This window comes from Argentina silus (assembly GCF_951799395.1).
Source record: "Argentina silus genome assembly, chromosome: 1".
In the NCBI taxonomy this organism is placed as follows: Eukaryota; Metazoa; Chordata; class Actinopteri; order Argentiniformes; family Argentinidae; genus Argentina; species Argentina silus.
In genome coordinates, this window is record NC_139655.1 from 23014035 (window position 1) to 23030296 (window position 16262).

Here is a 16262-nt window from a genome sequence, read left to right on the forward strand (position 1 = left end):
GATGATTGTGGCAAGGCTTATCTTTAAAGGGCTAGTTCTATAGTAGTTCTCTAATGTTTGTGGGGTTCTGTCCAGACTCACCTTTGGCCCAATCAGCTTGTCTGAGGTCATCTTAGAGAAGAGCTCGGCAGTCTGAGAGCGCACCTGGGGGTGGGTGGAGTTACAGAAGAGGTCCAGCAGGTAGATCAGAGCACCTGGATGTGGGGAGGGGAGGAAAGTTACCCACAGTAACAACCTAAAAGGGCTAGTAAAAAACAGAATATATCGCTCTAAATCCAGACCAATCACACACTACACACTAAGCATTACACTGACCCTTAGCCATGGCTTCTTTCACTATCTTGGTGTTGGAGGTCAAGGCATACAGGGTTTCCAGTACAAGTTGTCTGCCTGAAGGGACATAGAAAAACAGACATGTGAGAGAATTATAATCCACTACAAGTACATAGATTTCAAGAGCTGACGAAAGTAAACATATAGAAACAAATTATTTGCAATTATCATATGGTGTGAAACCATATCATATGGTGTGGTTTTGTCAACAAGTGTTGTTTCATATGTTATGTTTCTTCTCAGAGTGAGTATGTGGTCTTACTGGAGGGTAGGGAGTGAAGCAGCACCAGAAGGTTGGACAGCACCAGGGACTCAGCGATGTTGCTCACACAGTCCTGGTTAGACGTGACTGTGTTCACAACCTTAGAGAGGAAACAGAAACATTGCATAGAATGTAAGTATGCATTACCCCAAACCTCTTACATATCTGACATACTCAAAGCAGTTATTTATATAACAGAGTAGCTTTCATGTCAGTGCATATGTCTATGTGAGAGAGAGAGAGAAATCAGGAGATACTCTACCTCCAAAGCCAGCTGCTGCACCTTCCCAGCCCCGTGAACCCGTAACAAGGAGAAGAGGAGCTTGAAATGGCCGACGCACTCTGACTCGGAACCTGGAATCACACAGAACAACTTACTAAAGTGTGTAATAGTAACACAACAACTTATCATACAGTAAGCTGGCTACTCTGAACGTCATGTCTCATTGTCTGTGATAGCTCTAGACTATCACATTGATCAATAACATTGATCATCTAGCCTTATGAATCATTTGTTGAAGTCATGACAACCCTACCAGTGTTACCTGGGTTGTTCTTAATGACGTTGCGGAGGGCCTCCAGGGCCATCTCAGCCCAGCGGAGCCTCTGGGCGTGCTGCTGGGACTCCACCTTGTTGGTCTGGGTCATGGCCAGCAGAGTGGTTAGGTACTGGGCCTGGGAGCCCACGTAGTCTAGCAGGCTGGCCGCAAATGCCTTGGGATACTGTCACGCAGAGGGAAAGACATGTCATTAGAGCTATACTGGTTATGATTTATCTGGTGCTTAGATGAAGATGACATTGCATTGGCTTCATAACACTGTAATTAGCAATTCAATACAACACGTTTATGGTATTCTGTGTGCTGTGTGAGGCGAATGTAGTGTCCATCCACTGTGTGATGAAAAGTGTTTGTAAGTGTTAGTGTTACTGGTACTCACCTCCAGTGGGAAGGCAGGCTGCTCGTTGTAGACTCGGACAAAGATCTCACCCACGATCAGCTCTTTGCCGTGGTCACAGAACACAAAATCTGCGCCAAAGTGCTCGTCGTTCTCCCCCTAGGAGAGAGAGAGGGGTGAATAACACAGTCATGCAGTCATTACAGTAATGTAAATACATTTATAGACACAGTGATAGCTATTTACATACAGATATATTCAGACACTCTAGCTCACCCTCCTGATGTTGCCATCCTGTTGGCCCTCCAGGAACTCCAGCAGCTCTGCCCGGGTGCCGTTGTTCCAGATCAGGTAGGGGTTCTCAGAATTACTGTTCAGCAGCTTCAACACCTGGAGAGGCAACAGAGGGAGGCCAGTGAGCAAACGTTTGTGTGTATGTGACAGAGAGAGATGGAAAGAGTGTGTGTGTGTGTGTGTTCTCCTCTTTTTACCTCAGCAGGTGCGCCCGACCCCAACTTTCTAGATATATAAGGTGTGAGCATGGCGGCCAGGCTCTTGCGGATGGTGGGGTTCTCTGGTGGGACTCCGTCCACCCCATTGGCCTCTCTGTTGACATCCCCCCCCTCCGGTGGTGTGGCGTAGCCCCCCAGACGGCTGAGGGCCAACAGGCTGAGTTTGGCCAGGCTGTTGGCCACTTGCTGCTGGTTGGTGTCCTGGCTGGCCGCCACGCCGCTCTCCTCCAGCGTGTAATCGTAGTTGAACAGGTGCACAAGCAGGTGCCACAGCACGCCAGCATGATAAAGGTGGGTCTGCAGGAAGAAGTCCACGGCGAAGGAGCTGACGCACTGCACGGCCAGGGCTGCTGTTCGTGGGAGACCCTGAGGGAGGAGGGGGGCAGAAAGTTAGCCTTTATAAAAGAGAGGAGGAAGAGAGGGATATACCGTAGAAGGTGGTATTTATTTATAATTTCTGTTTATTTTGAAAACCTTGTAACAAAATATGTTGTGGTAACATATGCACTGCAGTGTATGCAGGGCCAGAAAATCAGATACTGTACGAGGCTGTTATCAAATGTACTAACAGTACTAACAGTCTGTCCATTCTGAATGCTTTGTCTGCCCATCTTTCTGTAGTCTTCTTAGTTGTTCCGTCTGCTTACTGTTTCCAGTGTTCCGTCTGCTTACTGTTCCCAGTCTTCCATCTGCCCTAAGCTTCTTAAGTGTCTACTCTTTTTCTTGTGTTTTGTCTGCTCATGTTTGGTCATCTGTATTGAGGGTTCCTTTCAATGTATTTGCTGATTGAAGTTTTTTCAAATTCATAAGGGTATAAAACCCTGCAGCCCTAGTAGTGAGGTCCCTTACCTTCCCATAGTAGAGGATGTGGCACAGGTCCCTGATGATGTTGGGCAGCTCGATGATCTTCTCTCTACACTCCTCAAACTGAGCCGCTACGCTGTAGCACTTACAGATGTGCCCGCACACCTGGGGAGCAGACAACACACCCAATCACTGATAGTACAGACAGACACACACACGCGCGCACGCATGTACGCACACACACACACACCATTCAATATGTTGCGTTTCTCCTACCTGAACAGCCATATCATCAACCTTGCTGGAAGCTGTTAAAACAGCAACACATCGCGATAAAGCCTCCAAGAGCACCTGGAAAAAATTAAAAACAAAAATACATGACTACACAATGCATCCAGTATAGTAGGAGATCATCTTCATAGTAGGAGGTACAGTAGGCTTTGGGAATAACTGCGTTGGTAAACATGGTTTAACCATAACATATCTGGTATATTCAAAACCCAGCTGTTGTGTTTCGTTTCACGATACCTCGATGCCGCTCTCGCGGCGCAGCTCCTCTGCGTTGAGGGCGGAGCAGTTGACTGTGTGGAAGGCCAGCTCTGCAGCGGCCGGGAGTAGGGGGGCGGTCTTAGAGAAGAGCAGGTCGTCGCTCGTCTCCATGGTGATGGTTTTGATGAGCATGGGATAGCCGGCGTACTTGTATGGTTCCAGTTCTGAGGACAGAAGATTAATACATTCAGAAAAAAGAGGGCTGAGACAAATTCTCTTATGAATTAAATGCTTTCAATGAAATACCACAAATTTGTATGTTTTTGAGTTTTCCGCAGACACATTTTTACAACTTAATAAACGACTGTTACTCCCAATCTCAGTCAATTTCAGTGTCTTGTTGTATTTGCTGTTTTAATTGCGCTGTAATAAAGACAGGTGTGTAGGTGTGGATTAGTGTTGAGCTGTAGCCTACCACCACACAAAAGTTCCCTTACAGGAAAAGTTATTGTTATTGTATTTTATTGTACTGTATAAACTGACAATACTTGTAGGACACAGACAGAGCCTAGTATGGAGGGTACCAGACCTTCTCTGTGGCGGTTGAAGAGAATGCTCTGAGCCTTGAGGATGAGGATGATGTTCTCTGGGTCAGGGCCGTCTACAATGCGGGCTGACTTGGTGCACAGGAACTCATAGGCCTTGTTCACATTCTCAAACATGTCCTACACATACAGAGACACACAGCCATCACAACACACATCTCAAAACCATGTTACCCCAAAAACAAACAAGAGAACTACACACAACAAGCAGTCCTCTAAAGTTCCAATATAGTATAACATTATTACAACACATCTCTCTACCATCTCAAACAGACACACAGATAAAGAGGTCAGAGGTTATGAGAACGGTACATACCCTTCCCTCTGGGTTCTTGTCAGGATGGTACTTCTGGGCCAGTCTGAAGTAGGCTTTCCTGATCTTACTCTCCTCATGTCTGGAGAGGAAACAACAAACCCTTAGACCTCACTCCCACTAACAGATCCTCACAGGTCAATACCATTCTTAAAAACATTATCTATTTTTTTCATCCATTAATAAGAGGAGCTGTAGGGGAACTATTGAGGAGAGATGAAAGGGGAAAACTGTATCTAAAAATGTATGGAAGCCCACTCACTGTCCCTGTCCCTTGGGCAGGTTGAGGACTTCGTAGGCGTCGTCCACAGACATGGAGGGAGGCTTCTTCTCCACCTCTCTCTTCCAGGCCTCCAGGGTGTCCTTCAGCAGCTTCACCTGCAGGGGGAAGACAAGAGCACAGAGGGCCTCAGTATAAGGCTTCAAGCACTTTTTTCCATCTCTCTCATCATATGTGCATTGAGTTGTCAAATAGCCTCTCACAAGCCCATTTACCAATCACAGTCTCTCAGCACATACCCTAACAGTGACACCCACAGCAACACAGCAACACACACACACACACACACACACACACACACAGCGGCAGTAAGGGTAACATACAGGCTCTCTGATGGGCCAGTTGGGGAATCGGTTGGCATCACACAGGTGTCTGAGGTAGTAGATGTTACAGAAGAGCTCGTAGTCCAGCTGGGGGAAGCTGACCACGGGGATGGGGCAGTATTGGTAGAGCGCCCGCGTGTTGCTCTGCAGACGGGGGCTGAAGTCAGCCAGGTGAGCAGCTATCTTCTCTATCATCATACGCCTTTGGGGGAGGAGGAAGGAACATGCATCTTACTCTGAACAAGCATTATCTCCCTCATACACTCTATTTCACTGACAAATAGCCTTTTACAAGCCTGTATACCCATCACGGTGCCCATGTCTCAAACATGCGCACAACCTCACAATATAGAATACAACACAGACAGAGTAAATAAATACACACATAATTGACATGTAATTTATAGAGAGATTACAGAGAGATTTAGATGGACAAAAAAGAGAGAGAAAGACAAATAGTATGGAGAAAGAAAGACAGACAGATAGAACGACAGACAGACAGACAGATATAGACACATATAGGCACACACACACTTTACCTCATCTCACTGCTCCAGATGGCCTCAGGCGTGTCAAACTCTCCCAGGAAGATCTCAGAGAAGCGCTCAGCCTCGTAGTTCTCCAGGTAACACACCATGGCCTCAGGCAGCACCGGCCCCAGAACACTGCGCTGGACTATGTCCTGACCTTTAGCCTGGAGGGGAGGGAGGGGGCAGGCAGAGGTCAGGGGTCAGAGGTCATGGCAGTGAATGTGTCATGTGTTGACCTCACAAAAACAGTGTACACAAAAACAAGCCCTGGAGGGCGGATAGTTTGTCTAGTCCTTGCCGTCAAGGTCTAACTCGCTTTTAACTTTTTGTTCGGGAATCAGAAAAATACTTCTGGTTAAAATGACCTACTCACCTCCTCTGACTTGAAGGCCTGCTTCAGGTGAGTGTACTTCAGGAACCTGTTGGAGACACAAGACCAGACATGTCTGGGAGTCCAACACAAAACAACCAACAGGAAATGTCCAATAGAACAAAATATGAAAATAAAACGTGTGTGTGTGTGTGTGTGTGTGTGTGTGTGTGTGAGAGCGAGTGTGCTTACTTGCATGTGTATAAGCGTGTGTGTGTGTGTGTGTGTGTGTGTGTGTGTGTGTGTGTGTGTGTGTCTCTGGTCTGACCTGGCTACAGGCAGCACGTTGGAGCCTGTGTACATCATGATGAAGAAGAAGATTCCGGTGAGGTAGAGGCGCTGCAGGTTGGGGTTGTCCTGCATCACCAGGTACAGCATGTTGGCCACCTTCTCCACAAGGATGGGGTCAAAGGTCAGCAACAGCTGAGGAAGAGGGGGAAAACAAGTGTTTAGTTCCAATCTACTCTATACTTTGAAGCAGTGTAAAGTGGTATCGGAGTGATTTGGAAGATTTTGTGTTTTCCTGAAATACTTTGTAGCACTGGAGCTTTTGTGAATCACAAAAAATGGTGGGAGGAAGAGAGCAAACAGTTAGCAAAACTCACCTGGACAATGTGAGGGAGGCAGGTATTGTCACTGATCTGCCTCTTGATCCTCGGTAAGGGACGAATAATAGCATTGTCCTGGTCCCTGAAGACAGAGAGACATACACACTTTAAACCAATGGGACACAGAGAGGGAGATAGAGAGAGAGAACACTGAGATAGGGCTCAAAATTGCTTGAGCAAATAGTGCTGACCAGAGCAAAAAAAAGAAAGAAAAGACCTACCAAATCCAAATACTCTACAGTATGATTTTATTGTACCTTGTCTTTACCAATGTTTTAAATTTTTAATTAAATAGTCTTAAAATGCATGGTTGCACAAACACTTTTTTCAGTATTCAAAACTCCCATTGGAATATGTCTTATCGCATTTATCGATCGTCTATTACAAATATTACAGTTAAGATGGCAGACTCACAATTTGGCACTTTTTTCGCTCATGTAAATTGGAGCCCATAGAGCGATAGATTATCCTACCTGCTGGGGTAGTAGGAGCACATGGTGATAAGCATGTTGAGGATGAGCGTGGCCAGGTCCGTCTCGTTCATCACCGCCTGGCCCGTGGCAAGCAGACACCACTTGAGCTGGGGAATGGCCTGTAGGGGTCGCCATCCGTCCATGCCCTGGGCCCAGCACCGTGTCTTAGCAGTCAGCACCCCTGTGTTCCAGAACTCCTGCATCTGTATGGCAGAAGGGAGGCTATTAGAGAATAATCCGACATCCCACATTTTAAAATAACACCTGAAAGACCTTATGAAGTGATACTGCCAAATGTGTTTTTTATATAATTTCACAAAAGTGCCTTTTGCAGCATGCTGCATTTATGATGCGCTTGTTTGCATTCGGTAGAAACGTACCTCTTCATAGCTGAATGGGCCCCTCCTTTCTTTGTCTGCGTTGCCAAAGTACCACTCCTTCTCGCTCTCCCTCTTCATGTCCGCGGATGCCTCGATCACGTTGCTCTGACAGACACATGAAAGCACTCACTATGACTGAGACGTCAATTCACATTAACCCTCACAGAGTTACACACTGGCTTGTTAGACCGGAATTATACAGCTACAATGTGAGCTACAACGTAAGCTTCAAGCTACAATCTAATCATATACAGCAGTCATGGTTTTATGCAATGAGGCTTACAGTTAACACCATGGGAGGCTGGAGGAGGTAGAAATCGGAGGACGGGCTCATTGTAATGCATTCCATTCCATGCATTACAATGAACCCATCCTCCGATTTCTGCCTCCATCAGCCTCCCCTGGTTAACACATACCTTTTATTCAGTACATGTGGACCATGGCAAAAATCTAACCCACATCGACCACACACTTTTTATGTTGGTTCATAGAGCTAGTGTTGAGTCTGGTGAGTGAGTATAGCAACCCACAACAACACGTCTAGTCAAGCACAGCAGCCCTAGAGACCTACCTGCAGAGGGACGGTAGCTCTGCTGGTGTGCAGGTGGGCCAGAGTGAGCAGGTCCACTAGGATACGGACTCCATTGGAGTCCATCACCTCCTTTACATTTTTCTGCAAAATAAAACAAAATGGATCAATAAATATGAGACAAAGAACAATGGAAAAAGAGCTAAGTGCAATGCTCCAGAACAGGATCAAAAATGACATTTCAAAGGTCTTTATCCCTTGAGAAATGTTGGCAATACCACCCTATGGGAGGAAGTAGTACTTGTCAAGCTTACCTTGTTGAGGATGAGTTTGTTGAGGAAGAGGATGAGTCGGTCTCTTTCCAGTTTGTCTGTACACTGTGAACACAAAAAGGAAGAGGGGTGTTCCATTAACCTTTCAAAACTGTCGCTCTTAAAGTAGAATTGTGAGCGTCAACGCTTCATAGACTGACAGTGACAATATTGTATGTCAGTACTGACCCTGTCCAACATGCCCACAATGTACTTGGTGTCTGTGAAGGGTCCTATCTCCTCACAGCACTTCCCATAGACTATTGTCAGAGCCTGCAGACACAGGCACTTCATGGTGACTTTGGGTGTGAGCAGGAAACGGTGGTAGAGCTCATTGAAGAACTCATACCTGAGAGAGAGAGGGAGAGGGAGAAGAAAGGAAATTACATTGTCATATGTTCAGCTATGTCCTACTAAACACTCTTCAAGTGAATGTACTATAGAAACAATGAACAGCATTGTAGTTGGATGGGGTTAGGCAATGTCAGATTGTTGTAGCAGATGTCTTACGATCTCTTGATAGCACCAGACTCCTCGCCCTCGTCCTCCTCCAACAGCAGACGCAGGTAATAATCCCCGATCTTGATCTCATCTGAAAGGCACTCATACTTCACCTACACACACACACAAGGACAACACACACACAAGGACAACACACACACAAGGACAACACACACACAAGGACAACACACACAGTTTAAATAATGGACAACCGTACACAGTACATACACAAATACATACTCCTGAGCAGCTGTATAATGCCAGACAGAATTTGCAGAAGATGAGTTCTCTTGCCTTTCCAGCATATCTGCATCAATAAACAAAAGTGTATCTATTCATAGCAGTATTTGATTTAATTTGAGTATTAAATTAGAATTCAATTCTGAGTTCATTAAATCATGTCTGTGTAGATCCAGTCTGGCCCTATCATGCCCCTCTCAAACCCAGATGACCCCTGACCTCAAACTCCTGGTGGTTCCAGGAGATGACGCTGGCTCCGCCCAGCTCACGGTCCACGCCAAACAAGCGCATCTCGCTCTCCAGAGCGTCCCGCAGCTCCTCCCGTGTCTTCAGGTTCCAGATGAGGTTCGACCGTGCATGGTCCAACTGGAACCTGGAATAAGGGAGACCAGATTGTGGTCAATGTTATACACAATATGTCATTTCACTTAAGATTTTAAACACTAGGTTAGGTAGATAGGTGGTATGGAGGCTGTATTAAAACAAGGTTAGGTAGATAGGTGGTTTGGAGGTTGTGTCAACACTAGGTTAGGTAGATAGGTGGTTTGGAGGTTGTGTCAACACTAGGTTAGGTAAACAGGTTGTATGAAGGCTGTATTAAAACAAGGTTAGGTAAACAGGTTGTATAGAGGCTATATTGTGAGCAGTCCATGTGTACCTGTAGTAGAAGAGTTCCCAGTTGGCTTCGATCTTGATCCTCTGCCTCCTCTTCCTCAGAATGACAGGTTTTTGGTTGGGGTTCTGTAAGGAGCCAAACCGCAATGTGACTCACTATAGTAGCCTATACTTCTCCAATGGTAATGGCTCTACGTGAGCGAATGAGACATTGTGAGTTGATGACTGCAGCTACAATGTGAGTTGTTGATTGCAGCTAGCTACAATAGTTAGGCAGGACACCAGAGTACAACTGAGAATCACAACACTCCATAAAACAAAGATAGGTATGTGTATGTGTATTTAATTTCATGTCATTTATTGATCACCGATAAGGACCCATGATGTAGTGAGATATACTGCCCACTAAGAAGCAATTTACAAACGGACAGACAACATTTTCCATCACCAACCACCAGGTGTAACACTGTCATGACACCAAAAAAAAAAAGAAAAACTTTGACAAAACATTGGAAAAAAAACACAAAAAAAAACAAAAAACATGATGGGGTCCCACAATGATGTGTTACATGAGCTCTAATGACTGTAAGAGGGTGGGGGTCAAGAGACATGAAGAAGAGGGCTCCCATTGGTCAGTTCTACTTACCAGATTATTTCTGTCCTGCTGCATTTGATTGACAGCAGAAAACCACAAACAGACAAGGGGGAGGGTGGGGCAGAAACAACAACAGAGACAGATTATTGTTCCTTTGATCATAACAGAGACGTTTCTCAATGAAGAGGCTCAGGGGTCAACTGCAAATGATCAAAATCTTTATCTCTAAACACAAAATCATAAATCATCCACCCTTTGCAGTGACATAATGGGGCTTGTGCCCACTTTATCATTATCAAATTAATACTTCAAACAATGTAGAAAAAATGCTTTTAAAGCCATTCAGAAAGAATTGTAGTAGAAAAATCAAAAGTGTTGGAAGTGATTTGAAGAAGAGTGTTTTAAAATCGGATTATAACCACAGTCACCTTAGCAAGCCATGTCAACACTACAAATGGTGCTATTCAGTGCCACAACATCCCAATTTATCTCAGGAATATTTCAAAGTGAGGCTACTGTTGAGAGCAAGCTCAGAAGTGGCCGCATTAAATCATAGTCAAGGTGAAGTTACAGTGTATTCGGAAAGTATTCAGACCCCTTCACTTTTTCCACATTTTGTTATGTGACAGCCTTATTCTAAAATGGATTCAATTAATTTTCCTCATTAATCTACACACAATACCCCATAATGACAAAGCGAAAACAGGTTTTTAGAAATGTTTGCTAATTTATTAAAAATAAAAACTGAAATATCATATTTACATAAGTATTCAGACCCTTTGCTATGACACTCGAAATTGAGCTCAGGTGCATCCTGTTTCCATTGATCATCCTTGAGATGTTTCTACGACTTGATTGGAGTCCACCTGTGGTAAATTCAATTGATTGGACATGATTTGGAATGGTACACACCTGTCTATATAAGGTCCCACAGTTGACAGTGCATGTCAGAGCAAAAACCAGGCCATGAGGTCGAAGGAATTGTCCGTAGACCTCCGAGACAGGATTGTGTCGAGGCACTGATCTGGGGAAGGGTACAAAAAAATGTCTGCAGTATTGAAGGTCCCCAAGAACACAATAGCCTCCATAATTCTTAAATGGAAGATGTTTGGAACCACCAACACTATTCCTACAGCTGGCCGCCCGGTCAAACTGAGCAATAGGGGGAGAAGGGCCATTGTCAGGGAGGTGGACCAAGAACCCAATGGTCACTCTGACAGAGCTCCAGAGTTCCTCTGTGGAGATGGGAGAACCTTCCAGAAGGACAACCATCTCTGCAGCACTCCATCAATCAGGCCTTTATGGTAGAGTGGCCAGACGGAAGCCACTCCTCAGTAAAAAGCACATGACAGCCCGCTTGGAGTTTGCCAAAAGGCACCTAAAGGACTCTCAGACCATGAGAAACAAGATTCTCTCGTCTGATGAAACCAAGATTGAACTCTTTGGCCTGAATGCCAAGTGTCATGTCTGGAGGAAACCAGGCACCGCTCATCACCTGGCCAATACCATCCGTACGGTGAAGCATGGTGGTGGCAGCATCATGCTGTGGGGATGTTTTTCAGCGGCAGGGACTGGGAGACTAGTCGGGATCGAGGGAAAGATGAACGGAGCAAAGTACAGAGAGATCCTTGATGAAGTCCTGAGCGCTCTGGAGCAGGTTCTCAGACTGGGGCGAAGGTTCACCTTCCAACAGGACAGCGACCCTAAGCACACAGCCAAGACAACGCAGGAGTGGCTTCGGGACAAGTCTCTGAATGTCCTTGAGTGGCCCAGCCAGAGCACGGACTTGAACCCGATCAAACATCTCTGGAGAGACCTGAAAATAGCTGTGCACCGATGCTCTCCATCCAACCTGACGGAGCTTGAGAGGATCTGCAGAGAAGAATGGGAGAAACTCCCCAAATACAGGTGTGCCAAGCTTGCAGTGTCATACCCAAGAAGACTTGAGGCTGTAATCGCTGCCAATGGTGCTTCAACAAAGTACTGAGAAAAGGGTCTGAATACTTATGTAAATGTGATCAGTTTTTTTATTTTTAATAAATTAGCAAACATTTCTGAAAACCTGTTTTGGCTTTGTCATTATGGGGTATTGTGTGTAGATTGATGAGGGGAAAAAATTAATTGAATCGATTTTAGAATAAGGCTGTAACATAACAAAACGTGGAAAAAGTGAAAGGGTCTGAATACTTTCCGAATGCACTGTATGTTAATGGCAGAAAGCCACTAGATTTGATTTAGGATTTGAAGCGGAGCCAGAGTGCAGGCAGCTGTGGCCCAAAGAGGGGAGGACAGGAGTGTCTTCTGTTAATGAGTGAGCTGCCATACACACACACACACCTCCTTTAGTGTCTCTCTGCTGCGCCCCACCAACCATGTACTGTACTCTCAATTCTCTTCATTCTGACACCCTAGCACATTACATGTAACTCTGTGTAGTAGTGTGTACAAGCTGCATCATACACTTCATTGAAAATTAAGACAAATGATAAGTCATAGCAATCGCACCCAGAGCATTCCTTAAAAAACGTAAACTTCACTTAAGTGAGACTGAATGTGGAACGTACAAAGACAATGTTGTTGTCTCTGATATACAGCACACACAGATGAGCGCACACACAACACATAAAGCAAGCAGCTACATAAACAGCAAGGTTAGGGTTTAGTTCAAAACCACCAACATCCACAGCATGTCCTAAGCCAGGTTATGGCAAATCCACAAGCCAGGACAGAGCTAGCAATGCTAGCCATGCTAACTGCACCAGTCCAGCAGAGATATGGCATACTGTACTGTATATGTATGGCCCAAGAGTCTGCATTGCAATACCGCTCAGCGCCAGCAGGAGGAGCAAGAGGCAGCACCAGAGCCAGAATAGGGGAGGCAGCAGCAAGGTACGTTCCCCTGGCCTCTTCCCCAGAATGAAGCCTCTATATGGAGGAGAGAGAAGCAAGCAGTCCTCACCTCCTTCTGGGCGATGCCCATCTTGTCCCTCCAGTGCATCAGCACGACGTCAGCCTTCTCCTTGGCAAACTTCTCCACCTCTTTGGCTGCCTTGCCTGCCAGACGCTGCCACTCGGGCACCTTGTTACGTCCAAACTGGTCCTGCAGGATTTTTTATTAGTTTGTTACAACATTAATTCACATTTGACATTAATTATACCTCAGGGGCGTGATGAGAGAAAGGAGACTGTTTCTCCGGGTTACCGTGGCGATCTTGACGTTGTCCCGGATGTGCATCCTGTCCAAGTCTTTCTCTGGGACAGGATCAGCGCTGTCTAGGTACGCCAGCAGACCCGTTGGCTGAATAGAGAGAGAGGAGAAAGAAAGACAGTAATGTCACATGGACGTTACTTTTACCGCCAGAATGGAACTACATGAATTAGTTACGCTCAGGAGTCAAAATGGTGAGAGAGGATAGGTTGGTCTGATGAATACATGGGGTTGTGTCAGTAATGCCTGGTGACCCAGGTTAGAGGCCTCACCAGTATCCTTTTGAGCAGGTTCATGGCGATGGCGTTCTCTGCTGTCCACAGACCCACCAGGTGACGACTCAGCTGCCTGCGAGAGGAAAAGGTACAAATATATCAGAGCCTGCTTCTTTTACTGTGTGTGTGTGTGTGTGTGTGTGTGTGTGTGTGAGTGAGTGAGTGAGTGAGTGAGTGAGTGAGTGAGTGAGTGACCTGTTGGTGAGCATCCTCTGGTCAGAGCTGATGGTGAACATGGAGGTGTGCAGGTGTCTGGGCAGGGCCCCCTCACTCAGAGCCAACTCCTGCATCTTAGTGGCTATCTCCTTATCTCCTTCCTGGCAAACACAACAAACATAATCACCATCTTCATCATCATCGTCACCATCATTATCCTCCTCCTCCTCCCAAAATTTACCTCAATGATGGCCTTCATGACCAAGCCTGCCCCCTTCACAATGGCCATGGAGGGATGCTGAAGACAGAGGTCGAAAAAAAAATATTGTCAACCAACCACTTCGTAAGCAAACATCTAAAGAACTACATCATGGCTCTGCTCATCACATATGCCTTTATCAAAGACACTATGTTTAAAGAGGACCTTTCTTCTACAAATTTTCTCTCCATGGGTTCCTTGATCTCATCAGACCCTCTTCTCCTACCGACCTGGAAGAGCTTGATCTTATTGGACCCTCTCTCCTACCTACCTGGAAGAGTTTGAAGAGAGTGCGTCCGTTGGAGGCCACCATCTCCAGCAGCATGTCAAACTGTTGGCCTTCGCTGGTCTCACTGTAGGGGGCGCACAGTGCAAACGTCAGGAAGTCCAGTAGAGAGCTGATCACCAGGGCTCCTGTACCGTGGTCCTGTAGGGAGAGGAAGAAGGAGAGAGAAAAGGAAATTAAGAAGAACACTGTTAGACCAAATGATGCTCCTACTACAGAACTGATACAGAGGCAAAATGGCTTCCTTGACTCAGGATCAGTGAGGCGTGCATTCCCCTTTTTAACCCCATGAGGATCAATGGTACGTGAAGTAGGTAGGTGGCCTGAGGATCAATGGTTATGTTGGGTGACACGTACCACGTTGCTGATGAACTTCTCTAGAAGGTTCTCCAGGAACTTTTTGGAGGAGAGCAGGGAGGCCTTGTTCAGCTGCTCCTGCCTCAGGTCGTAGTCATCGTGCATTGGCTGGAAAGACAGCAAGGAAGGCAAGGTTTTGGCATGCTGCCTGTGATACTCCAAGGGCTTATTAGCACTGTATTACCAGCAGTTGTGGACTGTGTTAACAAAATAATGTTACGTGTAAGATGGTTGGTTTGTGTGTGTGTGATAGAGATTTCAGTACCTGCTTAAGGAATGAAAATGGCACTTACACACATAAGGGCACAGAGCATGTCTATGGCTGCATGTGTCACTCCGTTGTTGTTCCTCTTCAGAGCTTTCACCGTCTTCACGCCCAACTTCTCCCTGAACCTGCAACACACACACAAGAATGTGCGCGCGCACACACACACACACACACACACACACACACACACACACACACACACACACACACACAAACACACACACACACAAACACACACACACAAACACAAACACAACCTTACTGAGTAAAACTACTTACAGAGCCATTCATTTACAGGGACAGGGAAGGGAACACTCCAAAACATCATGGACACTAAAAATCCATAGGACAGACCGGCCTCATATTTGTATGGTATACAAATATAATTTAAAAGAGGTCTGGTTCATTCTCAACTCCACAGGAACAAAAGAGAAGAAATACGCTTCCTCTCATACATCTCAGTAACCCAAGAAGACAGAGAGCAAGTGTCCTGGATATATGAGAGAGTAAGAGAGGGAGAAGAGAGAGAGAGATACAGAAAGAAAGACAGTCAGATAAAAACAAAGAGGCAGACAGGTGTTAGGAACAAAGAAGATTATATAAAACGTCTCTTTTGATCTCCCCATCAGAGAGATGAAAGGAGAGTATACAGATAAAAGCGGAGCAGACAGACAGACAGAGAGAGAGAGGGCAGACATACAGACAGACAGACAAGAGAGGGCAGACTGAGATGTATGGATTCATATTTACGTTCCATCTGTGGGTCCAGACCCTTGACCAGACCTTGGAATGACAGAGCATGTCTGTTACCCACAACGCCCACCACACAAACAGTAGCTACAACTTTACACACACTAAAGCAGACAACTAGGAGGAGGGCTGTGGTTGGGAGGAGAGACAGAGAGAGAGAAAGTCAAAGGGATGGAGAGATGGGAGAGCATAAAGGGACAGTATGAGCTCTGATGGACGGATAGAGGGATGATTGAGGAGATGGGGGATGAGAGGAAAGAGTGAGGGATGGAGAGGAGAACGGGTGGGATGAAAGGACTGAGGGAGAGAGGTGAAGGATGAGATGAGTGTGAGGGATGGTGAAAGAAAAATGAGGGATGAGAAGAGAGAGGAGAGAGGTGAGGGCTGAGAGGAGAGAGAGATGCAGCAGTATCCATTGAGGCCCTTACTTGGGGAGCTGTGTGAAGGCCTGGAAGCCAGCCTTGGAGGCCACTAGACGTCTGATGGCCTGGAAGTGGCTCTCCAGCTCCGTGTTGGGGCCCGGCAGCTCCAACTCCTGGGAGAGCAGGGCCAGGATGGCGTTGTTGATCAGCTTCTCTTTGTTCTCTGAGAATAAACCCTGAGAACAAGAGGAGATGAGAGGGAAGACTGTTAGGGTAGGACTAAGTAGTACACACATAGCATGCGCTTCAGGATTGCTATGTTGTACACTTATCCTCAGAAACTTGTTTTAACCTCTGCATGCCTTTGATAT

The 16262-nt window shown here is 45.9% G+C and overlaps 1 protein-coding gene across 2 annotated transcripts in view; it reads right to left on the minus strand.

The window, feature by feature from the left end:
* Nucleotides 1-16262, minus strand: part of dnajc13 (DnaJ heat shock protein family (Hsp40) member C13) — a 34684-nt gene that overhangs the window by 4286 nt on the left and 14136 nt on the right. The window contains exons 12-49 of one of the 2 annotated variants that reach the window (XM_083697508.1): nt 15958-16127; nt 15530-15562; nt 14805-14904; nt 14512-14619; nt 14140-14295; nt 13851-13907; nt 13649-13770; nt 13451-13526; nt 13173-13268; nt 12930-13070; nt 10022-10039; nt 9419-9501; nt 8980-9133; nt 8530-8633; nt 8209-8368; nt 8023-8085; nt 7751-7852; nt 7180-7284; nt 6800-7002; nt 6324-6408; nt 5987-6141; nt 5722-5767; nt 5358-5512; nt 4819-5020; nt 4478-4593; nt 4219-4297; nt 3887-4022; nt 3337-3521; nt 3085-3159; nt 2854-2973; nt 1984-2370; nt 1769-1882; nt 1535-1651; nt 1141-1318; nt 858-949; nt 596-695; nt 316-390; nt 82-194 (exon numbers count right to left, since the gene is read on the minus strand). In XM_083697508.1, the coding sequence (XP_083553634.1) occupies nt 82-194; nt 316-390; nt 596-695; nt 858-949; nt 1141-1318; nt 1535-1651; nt 1769-1882; nt 1984-2370; nt 2854-2973; nt 3085-3159; nt 3337-3521; nt 3887-4022; nt 4219-4297; nt 4478-4593; nt 4819-5020; nt 5358-5512; nt 5722-5767; nt 5987-6141; nt 6324-6408; nt 6800-7002; nt 7180-7284; nt 7751-7852; nt 8023-8085; nt 8209-8368; nt 8530-8633; nt 8980-9133; nt 9419-9501; nt 10022-10039; nt 12930-13070; nt 13173-13268; nt 13451-13526; nt 13649-13770; nt 13851-13907; nt 14140-14295; nt 14512-14619; nt 14805-14904; nt 15530-15562; nt 15958-16127 (4581 nt within the window). The remainder of the gene's footprint in view (nt 1-81; nt 195-315; nt 391-595; nt 696-857; nt 950-1140; nt 1319-1534; nt 1652-1768; nt 1883-1983; nt 2371-2853; nt 2974-3084; nt 3160-3336; nt 3522-3886; nt 4023-4218; nt 4298-4477; nt 4594-4818; nt 5021-5357; nt 5513-5721; nt 5768-5986; nt 6142-6323; nt 6409-6799; nt 7003-7179; nt 7285-7750; nt 7853-8022; nt 8086-8208; nt 8369-8529; nt 8634-8979; nt 9134-9418; nt 9502-10021; nt 10040-12929; nt 13071-13172; nt 13269-13450; nt 13527-13648; nt 13771-13850; nt 13908-14139; nt 14296-14511; nt 14620-14804; nt 14905-15529; nt 15563-15957; nt 16128-16262) is intronic. The other variant, XM_083697509.1, reaches the window with a different exon arrangement.